The 15,165-nt window shown below is 41.2% G+C and overlaps 1 protein-coding gene across 1 annotated transcript; it reads right to left on the bottom strand.

Moving 5' to 3' along the window:
* Positions 1 to 1,479: 1,479 nt before the first annotated feature.
* rnd1b (Rho family GTPase 1b) lies at positions 1,480 to 11,603 on the bottom strand. The gene is made up of 5 exons (XM_026154660.1): positions 11,331 to 11,603; positions 10,737 to 10,824; positions 4,847 to 4,956; positions 4,589 to 4,723; positions 1,480 to 4,408 (listed from the first exon to the last, which is right to left on the bottom strand). Exons 1-5 carry the CDS (start codon positions 11,448 to 11,450, stop codon positions 4,163 to 4,165), a joined length of 699 nt encoding a protein of 232 aa, XP_026010445.1. The 5' UTR covers positions 11,451 to 11,603; the 3' UTR covers positions 1,480 to 4,162.
* Between the last annotated feature and the right edge of the window lie 3,562 nt (positions 11,604 to 15,165).

The following is a 15,165-nucleotide window of genomic DNA, read 5'->3' on the forward strand; positions in this document are numbered from 1 at the left end:
AAAAATGCACTGGACTGTGCCACTTCTCCTTCACAAAGCCCTCGCGGTACATACTACAGCTGAGTGGGTAAGTGAACTCTCTGTGCCTAGCCAGATGTTGGCCTAATTTACTATGACTTCCAGCGTATGTGGCCCATTTACATGTCCTCACACCCAATGTGTCTGTGTCGGCATGTGTACAATGTCTGCCTCTATTTCAGGTGTTCTAGCAATCCCCCTAGTGACAGCCCATAATTCACTTTGTTTTTAGCAAAAAAAAAAAAAGCCGCAAGAGCTAAGCTGACCTCAGGAATGACCAACACAAGAATGTCTTTTATCATTAGTAAAAAGAAAGAAAGAAAAAGCCTTACCACATAATTTGGTGTGCTCCTGTTGCTCTGCGTATTCAGGTTCCCATTACGGCTAGAATCCGCTTTCATACGGCAATGGGGGTCTGACTTGTTTTGCTTACAACCAGTCACCTTTCTGATAATTATTGAATCATGAAAGAGATGTCTACTCCATCACCTGACTGCAGCTATGATCACCTCTACTGAATGCTTAAATGAGCTTCATCCGCTGTTTTGTTTTGGCAGTCCACATCTCCTTTGGTTCAGTCTTGCCACTCTTACCACAATCCTCTACAGATGCTCCGGGAATTTTTTTTTCCATTAAACAACAACTTTAGAACTTTACACTATAGGTGTAAAACACCAAACAGATAAAGTTTATGAACATTTTGTGAGGATGGCATTGCATTTTACAGATAAGAATAGAAAATGTGAGGGCATGTGTGTTGGCTGGCTTGCTTGAGCTCATCTGAGACACTTCCATAGCTGGCAGCAACCAGATGTGGTGCATTTGAAGATGGACGAGAGCAGATAAAAGCAGCCTTTAAAAAACAACAACAAAACACCGTCACATAACTTGATTCAATTAATTATAATAGGATAGAATCTTTCCTTCTTCATCCCAACATGTTACTTATGCAGGTAAACATGTGTTATTTACATTTTTTCCCCACTCTGGCTATAATTCCCTGAACAGTAACTAAGATCTAAGATCAGGATTGTGGTAATGGAAAATGACAGTAATCCGCCATCATCCTGATATAAATTTACTCTATCCTTAATGAGGCAGTGACACAGAGCCTGTTAAAGGAATTATTAGCTTCGCTTGAGTGGAAAAGATAAGCACCTCACTTCCTGCAGACGTGACTGGGGAGATACTGAGCAGATGTCTAGTGTAGTGTATTGTTTCATAAGCAAATGATCAAAAAAAATAAAATAAATAAATAAATAAATAAATAGATAACAAGAACAGTGAATTTAGGATGCCAAACGGGGCAAGCTTTATTCAACACAGCAATAAAGAAGAAGAAGAAGAAAAAACAAAAAAACAAAAACAAAAAACAAAAAAAACAGTCAACTTTTGAAAAAAAGATTTCAAACAAATGTACATGTCAATCAACAAACAAACAAAAAAAAAGAAAAGAAAAAAAAGAAGCAAAATAGCTACCAAATAAATAAATCACATCAGCAACAATACTTCCATCAGACACCCTCGAAGATGCTGTACAATGACTATAAAACAAGAGACGGTATGTACAATCGTACAACTTTAATAGGACATGCTTAGGAGTTTGACTGCACCATTTTTACCACACACTGACTACAACACAAAGGCTGCATATTAACTGACATGGTCATTGAGCCGCCCATGTAAACCATCATCAGAAGGCCTGGCAGAGAAAAACCCAGAGAAAAATATCAAGATTTTTTAATTTTTATTTGTTTTTATTATTATTATTTTTTAAACAAGCTACGCAGTAAATGCTTAAACGATGCAGTAATAATGGATGCGGGGATGTCTGCTTGTGAGCTAACCCTATCTGTCCACACAACCAACCCAAGAGCCAGTCTCTGTGTTTCTGAGCTGAATTGTTGCTAGGCAATGCTGAGGAATTTTGTGTGTGACCATGAACTGGAAGCCTTTGTGCAAATCACCACTTTAAGTTCCTCCAACTACCAGGGGCAGTCCACAGCTCCGTACAGACAGAGCAGCCATTTCAGAAAAATCTCAAAAACAGCACGGAGACTCACATCATGCCATTAAATACATAAAAACATACACACACGCACACGCGCGCACACAAAGAATGGAAAAATAGCTTTCTTTGGACAGGGCCAGCCTGTGCAGTTTGATTACTTGTTCTCCTTAGTCCCACATTATCCCCCCCCTCCACCCACACTAGCCCTTGATGAATAATTGCTAGACTTTAATGTATAGTTCAAATTTGAAAAAAAAAAAAAACAATAAACAATTCACTTGAGGCATACTGCCTCAGTGGTTTTATTATGATTATGTTGAGCTGACAGCAACAACTCAAATAGCATGTTGTTCCTTCTTGTTTGGAATACTCTGATCTAGTTCATAGCGCAAACGCCGTCCTTGGTTTTCTATATACCGATCACCACTTACACAGGGGGAAGGAGGGGCTATATCAGCAGCCTTTTGTACAGCGGAGATTGAAACAATCTCTAACATGTCGATCCATGGAGCACTTATAGCATGACAGTAATCACAAAGCTGCGTTGTTATTGCCACGCAGGTTACTTTTGCATCACAAAGCACTTAAATCGTTATTGCTTTATGGTTAGAAGCATGGAGATCGATGCTGCACACACACATAACCATGAAGCCTAAGATTTAAGCTCAGAAAAGCGTCTGATTTTTCCCTTTGTTTTTGTTTTTTTTTGCAATGTAACCTACAGTAAGTGCTGCTTATTGGATGTGAACAGATTTTACAAGTGTGTGCAAAACAAAAATCAGTCCTTTTGGAAGAATTGAATCAAGTTGAGGGTGCTACATTGCATTGATGCAAATGTGAGGAGTCCACAGGCATATTACAGTAATTACAGTATTCAAAAATCTCATTGACTTCTGGGAACTCAATATGAAAGGCATTTTTTTCAAAACTACATACCATTTGAGAATTGTTGAAAAACTGTCAACAATGCAATGCTACAGATTTTTTACTGAAGAGTGTCTGAAAATACAAACCATTTCAGGTCAGTCTGACTTCCATGTAGGCGTGATCTTATTCTTTTTAGATTTGCCTCCTAACACCTTAACTCGTATCGATAACCAGCCACGGTTCAATAATCAACAGGCTAAGCAAAGCTAAGCTCAACATTGAACCGACTGTGGTTAAGCTCCTGGTCACCACAAGAGCAATTAAATGTGTCTATCCCACCAGACTCCAGCAGTGATAAAAGACACCCTGGAAGTCCAGCTAAACCTCTGCTTATATTTTGTGTCCGTTCCGCATTTCTGCAGTCGTTTTGTGTACACGGAGCCTCTTCAGCATCTTCCAGTTATTCCACTGAAAGCTTGCAGAGCAACACTATCCAGAGCTACACAGCCATGCATCAAGAATCCGTGCAGGCTGGCATAGCCTAGACTGCTGTAAGCACAGCAGCCTGTGCTCACTGCTCTCATCCCTGCTGTCATCACTGCTGAGACAATAAGAACATCTCTCTATGTAATAGCTCTCACGGTTTGTCCCATTGCTCCCTGTACATCTATTCTATGTACTTCCAGTAAATGGGGAAACCAGTGACACACTATTTCACACCCCACACACCTTACTAAGAGGGATGTACAGGATTTTTGCTATTTCCTGATGGTTTCATGCTAGATTTATTTTTTGAGTTAAAGAAAAAAAAAATATCCACTGAATTTTTCGAGAGGCATTTACATCACAAGATTAAACGTCACACGTTGCACATTTCCATTTCGGACAAAATCAACATGTGCCTATAGATAGTAAAATTAGACAGATGTAACACCATTGTAGTTGCATACTGTTCACAGGTGAAAATAAAATGGTAGCTTGGTGATCAAACCTCGACTGATATTGTTTGTTCGAAAGCAAAAAACAAACTAACAAACAAACAAAAAATAAACAGTGGAAAAGGATGGAGGTGCACTAAAAGGTTCAGGAGCAAGTGGACAGCGAAGTGTCCACCTCTTCTGAGTGGTGTTTGGTTTCTTGGGGGGGTGAGGGAAGGATTCAGCAGGTAACCCTGATAAAACCATCGTGCCCACCCCCCCTTCCCCGAGACCAAAGACGCAGGGGATGTGGGTTTAATGTGAGGACTGTAACCCAAGAGGTCTCCACTCACATTACCGAGCAGCTCTTGGCCTTCTCCTTCTTGAAGGTGGTGGAGATCAAATCTGACTTGCTGGGCAGGTGAAGAAGTCTTTTGGAGAGGCGTCGGGTGGGGCTGGGCTTCGGGAGAGGCTGCAGCTTGTTGATGCAGGCCATCGCAGCGGTGCGGAATACGCTGTGAATGCTCTTCTCCGAGGTGAACGCCGAGCACTCGAGATAAGCCTCTGCACCCAGCTGCTTAGCCATAGCAGAACCCTGCAATAAATGAAGCAATAACCGATACTGTTCATGATATTCTTCCATGGTGCCGTTTAATTTTTTCCTGTGATATAGTGTGGAGACAAGTCCTTTGGGACGGGGTGTTACAGGAAAGGCATATGTGTAAAAATCTGCACACACACACACATGGATCTTCGTTTGTTTCTTTTGTCTCACCTGTTCATAGGTGATTGGAGTCTGCTTCTGATTGGACAGCTCCATCAGTGTGCAGACATCTGTGCGAAGGTCGGTCTTACAGCCGATGAGTAAAATACGTGTGCTTGGACAGAAGTCCAGAATTTCAGTTTTCCACTGTGGACCCAAAAAGGTGATCAGTTGGTGTATGGTGACAAATAGTCTGTTAATACACTTTGGAGTCACAGTAGGCTACAAGAGAGAATAGGACTTTGAAGTAAAGTGACCTTAAGTCATTACCTTCTTCAGACTGCTGTCCACAGTATCTGGGCGGCTGATGTCAAAACACAGCAAAACTGCATCTGAGTCACTGTAGCACAAGGGCCTCACATTGTCATAGTACGGAGAACCTTACAGGAGAGAGAGGAGAGCAATGTTATAACAAACTATGAAAATGTAGACAAAAGTAGTTTTGCATTCCATAAAACATTTCCTAGAACTTTTGGATGCTCAGAAATATTTTTAATCATGTTTTTTTAAGAGGAAACTTCCAGTTTTGCTGCTGTTTAACCAGGTCTAGTCTTCTTTAATATGCCAGGTCAATTAATAGTAACTTCATATTGCTGGTTTGTGTGACAAAAGAGAACTCCTGCATAGCCATAGTTAGGTGTGAATGAACACATTTGCTGTTCAGGTTATTTAACATCTGATGGTACAGAAAACTGTAAAAGTATGTTTCTTAGATTTACACTTTACATATTACTTGTTAATGCGATTTGCACTAATATCTCTCTCTCTTCTTTAATGTAACCTCATGTTTATTTAATTTTCATTGTTTTATTAAAAATGACTGTTATACAAAATTTATACATACATAACAGTATATGCATCTGTTGTTAATTGTAGGCTGTGCCATTTTTATTCTTTATCCTGCTGCTGTAACACAATAATTTCCCTTGTGGGATCAATTAAGTATCCATCTTAAATGTGCAATGCTTCAAGCTACATTTGTAATATAAAGTGTGTATACATGCAAGTTTAGAGCAATTTGTTTTTTCATTTTTAATTTAGGCCAGATCCAAGAGCTGTGAGAACAGGAAGTTGGTAAAAAAAGAAGATTGAGCAGGAGACGAAGAGCAAGAGAAATCATCTGCTTAAGTTAGGTGTGCGCGGCATCACTTCTTCCCACTGAGCTCCACTTTGCTGTTGGTAAAACTGCTACTTTTGCTGCTCCTATATTCTTGGCTGGCATTTTAGAAGTGAAGATGACAATCGAGCACTAAATCCTCATTGATCTTCTCTTGCAGTAGATTACGCAAGTGGAACGGCAGGGCTCGGGGCAGGCAGACGCTCCCACTCATGCTCAGAATCCTTAAGTAAGCCACCCACCCCCCCAAAAATCCTCTGCTCGGCAAGCAATACCTCCAGTCCCTCTGTTACCACAGCAACAGCCTTGGAATCCACCATCTACATCAGGCATTCCTCCTGGCTCTCTGTAAAGGCTCGCCTTAACTGCCACTCAATCATTTTACACCACTAGCGGCCCACCCACCTACTGCTGGGGACATTCCTCTTCTCTGCGACAGAGTTTGGGACCACAGACATACGCCCATCACACAAAATGATTCACATGCGCCGGAACCACAAGCGCTAACACAGACGCACACTTTTTAAATTCAGATGCATGCAGAGGTGAATCCGGTCCCTTATCAGATGAAACAGAAGAGGGGCTGCTCAATGGGATTAACATGTTTACTTTAGTCTGTGTGAATCCCAAAAGGGATTCAGCGTTCCTTTTATAGCTACAGATAACACAAGCAGTCTGTGTAATAACTCATTGCACAACCGTCCTAATTGATTTACGGTGCAGAAACAATGCAGCAGAAGAAAACATTTAAAAAAAAGCACATGAAAACACGGATGCGTGCATGTATGTGTACACAAAAACGGATATGTGCTTATGAATACTTAATGATTTTCCACATTATCAAAGGGTAAAACTGAATTTGCCAGCTGCTGGGTGCCGTGAGTGGAATAATGACAAGCTGTGATGAAATTCCTCAGGACTCAATGTCCTGAAGAAAGTAAACACTGTTGCAAAAGAACAAAGGAACATGCTTGCGTTACAGCTCCATTTCCATGCCTTTAGAAATAAAAATGACTTTTTTCTATTCTTGAGTTAAAAAAAAAAAAAAAAAGAGACAATTTGATTAAATTATTTACAGATGTCACATATAAGAAAACACCATCGCTTTTACACCACATACACCTAATTGTAGCAGAAAAGCCACAAACACAACTTTGTGTTTGAAGAATTTGAGACATATGTCATGTCACACATGTTAAAAATCACACATGTTAAAATCAGAAGGATTAGAGACACTAATATTACGAGTTTCGGTGCCACGCCATATACGTGAGGTATATAATGGGAAAGTCAGAGGTCGGGTGCTCCAGAAATCGTTTCAATCTCCTGTGAGGGGTTATCACAGAGCCAGCAAACAAGATGTGATTCTGCATTAAATGGCCACTGATCTAAATGCAACAATCAATGGAAGGCTACACCAGAGGTCCGAGAGCCGATGCTTTTAAAGCTGACAAATCAATTAGCCTGCCAAGATGGAAGGGGGGATGCAAAGGACATCTAAGCCTCCCCCACCTTTCTTTCTTTGTTTTTGGTTACTATTGTCCTCACATATAAATAAAACTTCTATTTGTTGTGTTGGACAAACAATGCACAAATCAGTAAACATACTGTACTTACAGCAACATACAGCACCTCAATATTAGTATTCAAACCCCCCGTAACATGTTACTTGGCATAGGCGCAGCTTCGGCAGCACCTTCCTTACACACCAGGGCCTAGTTTCTAATCTTGGAAGAAATAGCTGTTACTATTGTGGCAAGAAAAAGCCACAGGAAAAAGAAGAGCGGGAGCCAAAGTATACCCTACTGAGCCATATCACAAAGAGACCTCCTCTGCCATTAATCCCTCACCCCCTGCAGTGTAATATCACAGGTTACTGCTATCTGTCTCTTTCACTCTCTTCCCTTCCTTTCTCCATTGCAGCAAACCACACAATGGCTTGGGTGCTCATGCAGCGCCTATAAGCATGGCCCAAATTATGGCTTTCCTCCTTGCATGCCTCTATACAACAGATGGAGAGTTTCTGAGGCATAAAACATGGAGAGTGAGGCAGAAAAGAAAAAGGAGTATAACCAAATTCTTGTGGCTGAGCTGAACTTCATCCGTCTTGATGGTGCGGTGCCCAGATCTGAGTGTTTGAGGTGAGGATTGGGCCTAAGTGGATGTAGGCTTCACAGGGCTGAAGACGGAGGCCCTTGTGTTGAAGGCTACAGGTGGGGGAGGGGAGGATCGGCTTTGTGTTTGCCCGAGCGAGAGTATAACTGTGTGTCTGTGGATGTGTGCTAAAATCGAGTGAGTGACATAGCCTGTTTTCATCATTAGCACTCCTCCTCTCACTACGAAAATGCAGAGGTCAGACAGATTAATGATCCAGTGATGGGATGACTCACAGATATGGGGACGAGAGGAGCCCTGCGCCTCCACCCACACTCAGCCGACTGGGAGCTGTGGTGCTGCCGCAGGACTACGGACTTCACAGCACGCTCCAAAAAACATATTATATTGCATCAAGCAGTTGTTCCCTGGATTCACATAAGCCAGTCAGAATTAGTGCTGAAGCCCCCTGCAGGGTGAAGGAGGTGCTTTTTTCCTAAGCGTTATATGATCTGCTAACAAGCTTTACTTTGACATCATCATAGTTGATGACACTGGATTAAGAAAATTAAGTCCAACATCAAAGAGTTTGATTTAAAAATCCTGACATGTTGATTTGGATAAAATAAGGCAGGAAACATTTGAGAATATAGCCGGTTTTTCTCAGCTAGTGTAAACTGATTGTTGGACAACAGTCCATGAAACATTTAGCAAAGCTAAACACTACTAATAAAAAAATAAAAATAAAATAAAATAGATCACTGATGAATCAATGATGGAAAAAGATGGAGGAATTAAACTGTACCTGCTTACAATTCTAAAAAGCACCTAAGTTTTACAAACTGGGTGCCTATTAGAGAAATCACATGACATATGGTCATCAACATGACAATTAAATATTAAAAATGCCCCCTTTTACAATCCAGCAGAGTGTTTCATCAGCTTAAATGGACATTGGATTCATTCCAAGTCAGTCTTATGTATACATCATACAATAAGTGATTATATAGACACACACACACACACACACACACACACAGTACGATCTTGAACTTCAAGGCTTCGTCAGCAACATCATTAAACCTGAAATAAATTACACACCAACATCTTAATGGGATTTATTTTCACTATCTGTGCGCTACACCAGACAGAGCTCAGCTTCCCTTCTTTCCCCTTTTCCCCAGCATTCCTGATCAGATAAGCCTGGTTAAAACTGGTGGATTGATTTTAGACTGTAAATCCATATTGGAGCTGAGAGAAGGAGCCGCCTGCCATGTGGAGCCAGTGATGAGGTCAGTGCAATCAATGAAGGGGAGCTGGGATAATGAGGAGACCGTCTCAGTGTGGTGTGGGCCAGGGTGGCACAAACTCCACGCAATTAGAGCAAATTACAGCACAGGAGAGGAAACTGTGCGGTGTGGCTAACAAATACCCCTTTCTGCCTGTCACCCATCACCACGAGCCTGACAGCAGATACCTGTGATAAAAGAGTCATCTATAAAAGATGAGGGGGAAGGGGACCACATGCGGTCTCCTCTGAGAGTGTGAGGGGCAGGTCTTTTAAATCAAATCTATTGTGAATAAAAATAGATTTTATTTTTTTTGGCCCATTTTCAAATAGTCTGCTATGCACGTGCATATTGTACTCTTTTGTACTTGGTATTGAATTGTGCCATAGGTGTTTGGTAAAGGGCAGGGAGTGGCAATCTATGCAGATTAGCCAGAAAGTAGCAAAGAGGGAGCAACAAAGGGAACGCTCAAGTGAAAGAAAGAAAGAGCCACAAACTCACTGGGTCAGTCAGAAGAGGTTGCCCAGCAGTCCCATTCACAGTCTTAATCCCTTGCATCATGCTGTTTGAGTGGCTGACCTGGAGCAGCATATGGAGGGGGAATGCAGGTCACTAGAGTTTTTTGAGCTCCCTCCTATCTGTCTGCTCCAGAAAAACTGTCCTGCTCAACAGAATGTAGCTCTGTGTGCCCATCATCCCTGGGCACCAGGCCCACTCCTGCTGGCCAGACCAAAGGTCCAAAGTCTGGGATTAAAAAACGGGATTTGGTCTGGGGACGGAATTACACTCACTTTTCTCCTCATTTTGCCGCTTCGTGATAATGGGAGGGGGAAAAAATATGAGAGCACAGTAAATACTGCATCATCTCATACAAATGGGTCTGTTATATAAAGGATCTGTTGTACACAGACACAGGTGTGCACAAAAATGAATAAATAATCACACTTGTACTGCCAGTGTGACCTAGTCAGGCTGCAGCACGAGTGTGGACGGAGAGGAATGTGGCCTGGCGAGAGAAACTATTGTGCAGCGAGCATGAAGGGAATCAAACAGGTGCTGCAGACCCGTGCCCGCAGTATTCAGGTCAACACTCTGAACAGCAGATTTCCTGGGAGATCTACAATGACACATTGACCCTCTTTTTCACGCTTAGTGTAAATGAACATATGATGCACGGAGTCAGCATTAAAAACAAGCGAGGCGGAATAATCAGTCTTTTCTGCCCAGTTTTTCCACTGCAACACACTTGGCACAAAAATGCACTTGTAGATCTGCAGAGTCCTTTACATCCAGACACATCCAAAAAGGGGGACACTTCATATCGGAGGAAATTTAATTTGTAGTAAATGGGAGATTTGAAAGAGTATATAGTTCAACAAGTACACATCCCATGTACCTCTGCATCAACAGGGGGGAAATAGACTATAAAGCCCTTCCCTAAGTATTTACCAATGTTTAACAACACAATGTTTCCATTTTCGTCCTCCAAAATAAAAAAATGTCATGACGAAAATGAATAACTGGGAAAAAATACAGAGACTGGTGTTCCAGCAAAAACAAACACTCATTACATTCACGCGGCATTGCCAAATCCTCTTCAGTGCGGCAAGCAGGACTGCAGATCACACACCACATGCACACGGAAAAGGTGATCGGTTACCTGAAGTGTCCCAAAGGCTGAGCTCCACACGCTGGTCTTCAAGCTCCAGACAGGCTGTGTAGTTCTCAAATACCGTGGGCACGTAGGTCTGGGGAGCAATTAGCAACACGGTGCCGTTAGTGGGGAGTTGTCAGGCAGCTACAGGTAATGGAAGTTAACTAATCAGTGCTATACACAAAACACACGCACTGACCAATAAAACAATAAGACAAATCTATATCTCTTCTCAATTTGACAGAATTTCGGATCAATTAATCACTTTAATCGCTGCAGCTGCAGGAGATATTCAACGCAGGCCACTGTGAAAGGAAAGCACCAGCTAAGAATGCGCAGAGAACATAATTCCACTGACCACATGATGAAACAATAATGCTACCGATGATATAAAGGTCAGTAAATAGGAAATAAACTTAAAAGCAAGAAATTTTAGGAAATGCGCAAGCAATATGTCACTATCCGCAACAGACGCACTGTTTTCTCCGTGCCGTTTCCAAATCATTTGATGAAAACCCAACACCACGATTGTCAAGAGAACACAGGGCAGACTTTTCTGCTCATATATTTTACTTCAACACGAGTCACATTTTTGCATACCTCTGGATAACAATCCTTCGCCAGGACTTGCAACATCGCCGTTTTTCCGCATTGAACGTCTCCCACAAGAACCAGTTTACATCTCACCACCAGCGGTTGTGTATTTCTCCTTTCCTTCATGATCCCAACAATGCTCCAGAGGATTTATTTAGCAGAAAAGGGGAAAGACAAAGAAACAGCAGAACAGCCCAGCAATTGTTGTCCCAGCTTGACTGAGAAACCCGGTGTCTCGCTCTCGAAGGATGCCCGCAGTTGATCTGATTGAATTTGCCACTGCGGCTCTTTATACAGGCAAGCAGCAGCCAATAGGAGCGCAACATTCCACAGGCTCCCTTTACTGCACTCGAGTTATTCTGTCTGGGAGGATGTGACAGCAGATATCTCGAAATACTTCCAAGATTATTGTGCAAGAAAGAAAGTGTAATAGATTTAGACGCATTTGTCCACGAGTAGGACTAAAAAATTGTAATCTCCCTGTGCAATCATCGGTTTACATAGTTTTATTTTTTAACATAGAAGATTAAAGAACAATGTAATCTGCAGCCACCCCCTGCAGACTGTTGTTTTGTCACCTGTGTGTCTTGTCACAAACTGACTTATTAAATTGACTCGACTGGCTGAATCGATAGCACCACTGGCTGAGAACAATGGGGCTCTCCCTGCTAATTAGTTTATTTTGATTTGCACTTCAGTCAAGTCACATTTATTTAGCAAACACGTCTCCTTCGGCTTTTTTTTTTTTTAATGTATTTTTAAAAATTATTATTAAAAAAATCATCTCTCCCCCATTTGTGGGGCAAATTATGTATAATCTTTGACTGTCTGTTATTTAACACTATTATATTATATAGAAGTGTAATAGTACAAACATCATTTTGAAAGCACTGATTGATAGATGGGAATGGCGCAACGTTGGAATGATTGTTTACCGATCAAAGGTCTGACCTTTGTCTGTGTGGTTACTCAGTAATGTCATCATGTTGACATGCGGTGGGACGGTGTGAGGCCCCCCTGAGGTGACCATCTATCGGCTTCCCACAGGGTCAAGTCAGAGGCCTGGTCTCTCAAAGCCCTGGAAACACGCAAAAGCTGACTTTCACACCCTGGAGGTTATTACTGTATGGAAACAGCGCCTCGTTGTTAGGAAAGGGGAAATTAAAAGATAAAAGTCAATTAACTTCCCTCTTCTTTGTCTGGCGACCTCCTGGCTAATTTACTTACTGTTGCCAATCACAGCTCTTTCAGTTTTGACCCAGTGGGTCAAAGCAATTTGCCTTTGTTCACAAACAGCTCATATCATTCATCCGTCGAGCTGCCTTGTCTTTTACAGCCTAACGTGTCTCGCTGCCATCACACATAAGGTTGTTAATAAAGGATGTGACTGCAGGGGGAAATGTTCTATGATGCTGTTAGCCTTTCATTCCCACCGTTGATCACATCTTACCAGGTAGTACTCTCTATTTGGTTTGTGAGGTTTGCTCAAATAAATTGAAGTTTTAGTGTTTTTAGAGTTTGAAGGGTTAAAGAAAAATCTATCTAAAAAGCTTGTATTGCTTAGATAACAGGAGAAGCTATGAAATCAGGCTAAAGGAAGGCAGGGGTGAGAATAACTGTGAGGGCAAGTAATAAACTTGTATTCCACGATAAAAATGTGTGTTTTCGACTAATCCAACAACACAGCAACTCCAGTAGAAACAATGTAAAACCTCTAAGCTTCATTACTTACAACTAGAGCAATATCAATATACATAATTATTGCATTTTAAATATTTAATTACAGGTCAGTTAAAAAATACTTCCCCACTGATCGGTAAAGTAAATAAGATACAGTGATGCAGAAAGTATGAAAAAGAAAAGTTGCAGGTTACGAACTCTCTCTAACCCTTCTAAACTAACTGCAGCATGACGTCTGTGTGATCACCACAGATGCCCTCTGATGGGACAGAGACAGGTGGCTGTGAATAATCATCAGGCATAAAGTGACACCTTCCAATATGGCTGGTACAGGGAGATGAGGAAGAGAGGTAGGAGGAGGCTGACTGCAGGAAGCATTGACACTTTAGGCTATCACACCTTGATGTATTGGGTGACAGTGTTGGTAGCTAAATCAACAGACTGAGAGTGGCGGCAGTCTACAAATAGCCCCAGAAAAACAAACAAAAGATGAGTCAAGATTCTGATTTTATTTATTTATTTTTCTGCCACAAAATCGTCACCAGATGGAGCTGTAACCCCGGAGGTCTGGCATAAATTTAACATGTGCTACATCAAATTAACACACTTTAAGCATCATTTTGCATTTTTTGAGTCTCTCTGTAAATAGGCATCGATTCGATCAAATATGGAAGTTATATAAATCTGTCAGTTCGTGAAATATGGTTTTATAGAGTACTGTACACAGCAGCTACTGCAGAGAGAGCTCCAGGTTTTCCTGCTTTGCTTTTTCATTTATTTTGAGTCCAGTCCTTTTACCTGGCTGTTTTTTTTTTCTTGTTTGTTTGTTAAGCCACCTAACAGTGATCTGTGCATCATTTGAATATAAAGATCGCCTAAATCAAGGGATTAACCAATCTTGTGTCTAAACATAACCAAATATTTAGAAAAGAACCGATTTGAAATTGTATTTTTAGTCACCTTGTTACTAGTAACCTGTACAAAATACATTGAAAAACAATCCATAGCAGATGAACACTAATTGAAAGTCATGTTCATGATAAATAAGAAAAAAATCCAGCAAGAACATGACACGGGGCCTGATGATCCATACACTGCTTAATGAAGCCTCATAACGAATGGTTGCAGTGGAAGGATGGCTGTCAAGAAGTTCATCTTAAGGAAGGCAATGAGAGAGAAAAGGCAAATTACACAAGAACAGAGCCCAAAATCAGCAGCAGGTCAAGGTTGTCAACATGCAAAGAGTGTGACTGGCAAAAGCCCAAACACACTGCCAGTTTACTAAATGCAAACCTGGAAAGAAAAACATCCAATAGAACATTTCCAGTCCAGTCTGGGCCTCCCCAGAGTCTGGACCTCAATACTGATGCAGTGTGGAATCATTATAGAAGAGAATGGACTCAAAGGCTGGAGGACTTTTCCCGAAGACGTCTTCAAGAAATGACAAGGAAACTTGCCTACAAGACCGATCGAGCTGTGTTAAAGAATAGATGTTAGATGTTAAAGATGTCCATACTAAACACTGACTTTCAGTCTCATTAGAATAAAAAAAATGTCTGTTTTTGCCTTATAGACTGTGTTTCCATGTATGTTTACACATACACTGAGCCTATTTCCCAGTTTTTGCTAATAAAACAGAAAGAAATGAGGGGTGGCTCAAGACCTTTCCAGGGTACTGTAAGCCCTGGACCAATGGTAAAAGATGATCATGTTCCAAATAACATGTATATGAACAATGTTAGCAGATTTGTTTCTAACTCTAATCCCGTGTTAGCCTGCTGTGTTAACCCTGGTGAACTGTCCAGGGTGTAGGCTGCCTCTCGCCCAGCTAGCTGGGAAAGGCTCCAGCCTCCCTAGTGACGCTTAATTGAATAATACAATAATATATTGCTTACATAGGAAACACAGGTCATAATGAACGAAACAAGTGGCTTATTAGTACTTATATAAATTATGTTAGTAGATTGTTTTTCAGTGAATGATGCAAAAGTATGTGTGGGTTGATTATAGAGATCCGGAATATGTTGTTAAATTTGTTATGACCCCTCCCACCCCTTCTTACTATGCTAAACATGGGTGTCTCAGCCAAGGTACAACTAAGGGAAGAAACTTTCTTATATAGTAGAAGATTTCCACAAGATTTTTCTTCCTCACATTCATC

The sequence above is a fragment of the Astatotilapia calliptera genome, chromosome 20, assembly GCF_900246225.1.
Source record: "Astatotilapia calliptera chromosome 20, fAstCal1.2, whole genome shotgun sequence".
Taxonomy (NCBI): domain Eukaryota; kingdom Metazoa; phylum Chordata; class Actinopteri; order Cichliformes; family Cichlidae; genus Astatotilapia; species Astatotilapia calliptera.